The sequence below is a fragment of the Sesamum indicum genome, linkage group LG12, assembly GCF_000512975.1.
Source record: "Sesamum indicum cultivar Zhongzhi No. 13 linkage group LG12, S_indicum_v1.0, whole genome shotgun sequence".
In the NCBI taxonomy this organism is placed as follows: Eukaryota; Viridiplantae; Streptophyta; class Magnoliopsida; order Lamiales; family Pedaliaceae; genus Sesamum; species Sesamum indicum.
This window is the reverse complement of record NC_026156.1, coordinates 2,890,384-2,893,875: the sequence shown is the minus strand read 5'-3', so window position 1 is coordinate 2,893,875 and position 3,492 is coordinate 2,890,384. Positions and strand designations below refer to the sequence as shown.

At 37.9% G+C, this 3,492-nt stretch overlaps 1 protein-coding gene across 1 annotated transcript in view; it reads left to right on the top strand.

Moving 5' to 3' along the window:
- The window catches only part of LOC105175269 (ER membrane protein complex subunit 3), a 3,195-nt gene extending 493 nt beyond the window's left edge, over window positions 1-2,702 (top strand). The window contains exons 2-8 of the mRNA XM_011097656.2: window positions 62-155; window positions 658-777; window positions 884-932; window positions 1,178-1,277; window positions 1,364-1,425; window positions 1,598-1,656; window positions 2,181-2,702. Of these exons, the coding sequence (XP_011095958.1) occupies window positions 62-155; window positions 658-777; window positions 884-932; window positions 1,178-1,277; window positions 1,364-1,425; window positions 1,598-1,656; window positions 2,181-2,282 (586 nt within the window). The 3' untranslated portion in view covers window positions 2,283-2,702. The remainder of the gene's footprint in view (window positions 1-61; window positions 156-657; window positions 778-883; window positions 933-1,177; window positions 1,278-1,363; window positions 1,426-1,597; window positions 1,657-2,180) is intronic.

Below are 3,492 nucleotides of genomic sequence, written 5' to 3'. Positions count from 1 at the left end.
TGGACATGGAGATCAGAGACTGGGAATTCCTGAATTTTATGAATTGATTTTTTCTTCACAGGCAAGTTATAATTAGGGCACGGAATCTTAGGGCGGCCGCGAATTTCATCCCTGCCAAGTCGTTTCGTGCTCGTAGGCACTATTACAGCAATGAGGTGAGATAGTTCTCTTCTGAACGTCTATCGTAGTGGTGCTTGTGCTTTGATTTCGGCTAAAGACTTGATTTCTTGTTTTCGCCCTGAATTTGTAAGTGAATGAGTCGGAGGAATTTCTTTAGGGATAGAATCTTATCACCTAGATAGATGGAAATTATGCTTTAGATCTTTTCAATTTTTTTAGGATAAGGACTAAAGTAGATTGCGGTTAGACAAAGAGGTAGATGCGCATATCACCATAAACAGGTAAAGGAATGGCGCTAGATAAAGCTGCATCTATGAAAACAGGTTAAAGAATGATGGTTTTTTAAACGGTCGGTAACAGTGGTTTAGTTGCTGTTGACTTACATGCAGATATGCCTAAAAGACTACTCTAGTTAGGATATCTATAACATACACCTTTACACTCGTCCACTATTAACGTGTTGCTGGGTGACAATGCTAACCAGGGATGAGTTACGCAGTCGTTTTTAAAGGTGAAACATTTAATTTGAAATTGCAGGAGAATGGGTTATTACATGTACCTAAGGGTCAAGCTCAGAATCCACAGGCACAGATGTTCTCTGATCCAAACATGGCTATGGATATGATGAAGAAAAATCTTTCTATGATCATTCCACAGGTTTACTTGCTGCATACTTCAGTGTCCAATATCATCAGTGTTGTTGAAGGAAGAATCGATCTTAATGAACTAATCTTTTTATTGAACTAATCTTTTTATTGAACAGACACTTACTTTTGCATGGGTTAACTTTTTCTTCTCTGGATTTGTAGCAGGTATGTATTTGGTCCTAATACTCTTGTTTATTCCTGTCAGCATCTTGATGTGCGCATTTTTACAGCTTAACTTGCTGATGCTAGGGCTTGTGATTCACTTATTACCTTTCTGGACCAATTTGTCATTTCAGATATTGGAACTTTGATGCGTGAATTTAAATATATCATGTAGTGTTTGTTCTTCTCTTTTGTATGTCCATATCCTAGCAATAACTGACGTTACTAGCCGCACATCTTATTTCCAGCAAAGATTCCATTTCCACTTACTCAGAGATTCAGGGCAATGCTGCAAAATGGTATAGACTTGAGCACCGTTGATGTCAGCTATGTTAGCAGTCGCTCCTGGTATTCTCACAACTCATCAGCAATGCTTGTTGGTTGGTTTCATGATTAATGCTGATGCATGTAATGATCAATCTTTATTTTGGCAGGTATTTTCTCAATCTATTTGGTCTGAGGGGTCTCTTTAGCCTTATTCTCGGAGAAGATAATGGTCAGTTTTCTTGAAGTTAATATATTCTGACATACTTGTTCCACCTTCCTTTCTCTCTTCCTTGCATTATGTTTTAAAAAATGAGGACATTGCAATTGTATGGCTGAATAAATATCTACTTTTTGTGAAAATGCTTTGATGGGAAATTAACACAAGTTTTGACTTTGATCAGCAACTGATGATGCACAACGTATGATGCAAATGGGTGGATTTGGATTTGACCCCACAAGGGTAAGCCTGTCTTCTGTTTTTCCCCTACACTTTTATGCTTGCCCAGGCTTTTTCAATTGATTCGTTTGACAACTATTAGCATTTTCTATTGGGGAGCTGTGTAAGCCACTAAGCACTCCAGGATCATTCTTACTTGTCCTTTGATAATTTTCTATTCTCCACTATGTTTCTCAAACCATGACCCAAGAGTAACCTTCATCGCTATCGTTTTTCCTCGAAAAAAACTGTGGTGTTCGGTATGCAAAGTTTGTGAAACCAACAAACTGATGCACTAACCAAATTATGTCACTAAAGCATCACAATTTACACTTGCCAATACAGGCATCTATGGATTAGAGCAACTTGGCAAGTTTGTAGGTTTTTAAATGATTTATGTTTTATAATGCACTTACTATATTTACATGTTCATGATAACTTCGGTAATATTCTTGACTAATAAAATTGTCTGAAGTGAAATTGCATTTGAGAACACGCAGAGACATGATAGGGATCTCCTAACTCTTTACTTCCTGTATTTTCGACAGAGTTTGGGTGCAGAGAAAGATGGTTTAGACATTGTTCAACATGACTGGGCCTTGCCAAAATTCGAGCAGCGAGCAGTAGCAGTATTGAAGAAACTTAGCTGAAAAATGATTAAGGGTAGTAGCAGGCCGTAGTCATACATCATTGAAGCTTCTTACCCCGATGCTCTGTTACTGATGCTGATGTTGTCATAAGCAAGAAATTGGCATGTATCAAGTACTGGCCTTGGAGAATAAGATATGCAAAGCACCTGTTCTTATTGAATGTTCCCTCGGTCGTGTTACTTCAGTAAAAGGAACCATGCATGATGAGTGGTACTATTGGTGCTCAGTTAATTATTGAAATATTGCCAACATTTTGTCCCAAGTATTTAAAATATTAGTTTTCCTGAGAATCTGCCTCGAGGTTATTCCGTATTTACCTTAATCACGGGTGTACCATTGCAAATGTACTTCAGTTTTTTCTGTCAAACGTATATTTTATATGACTAGTAATATCTTACTGCTGATGCAAGATTTTTGAAACCAGTTTCTATGTTATATGCTGCGCAGATGAGAAAATTTTACTCTTAGATTATTAAATTTAGTTTGGAATCTGCTTTCGTGGAAATGTACCTCTGATGATTATTGTACCTTAAACCAATGTTATTAAATCAGACCAGACCGCCTGGTTTGATCGGGAATTGGTCATGCGTCCGGTCCGGGTTGGTTTTATAAAACCAGTTGTCTTCAAACCATGTGGACTGATCAAAATCCGGTCCAATTGGTCTGTGTATTTTAGAAAAAGGAAAAAATTGAAAAAATAAAAAACTTGAAGAACAGAAGGAGGCAGTCCCTAGCTTTTCCTTTGACCCAAATATAGATACATAGATTTTTCGTTTTTGACAAGTTTTGTATATACACTGAAGATGTTTCCGATGGGAAAGCTGTTTGAATAGTTAGTTGTAAGGTTCTGGCTACAGATTTAGTGGGTGAAATGATAATTCTGTGGCAAGATATATCTGAATTTGAAGTGCATTATTATTTCCACCTTTACAAATCTCCTTCATTGCTCATATTTGGGAGGATGGATAACCTGGTATTATGACATGGCATGGCAGACAACCCTGCAAAGGTGGACCGAGACGCCTCTGAGACTGTCCACGGTTTCCTGGAAAGATTAGAAAAGACAGTCTGATGAAGCAGTGACAACCTTGGACTCTAAATCATGTACCGTAACAATTAACAAACGCGCTACAACAACCATGCTCTCAAGTCATCCTCGCTTCATGAATTGCTCCTCATCATTTCATCGGATCTCCCTGGAGACACTGGA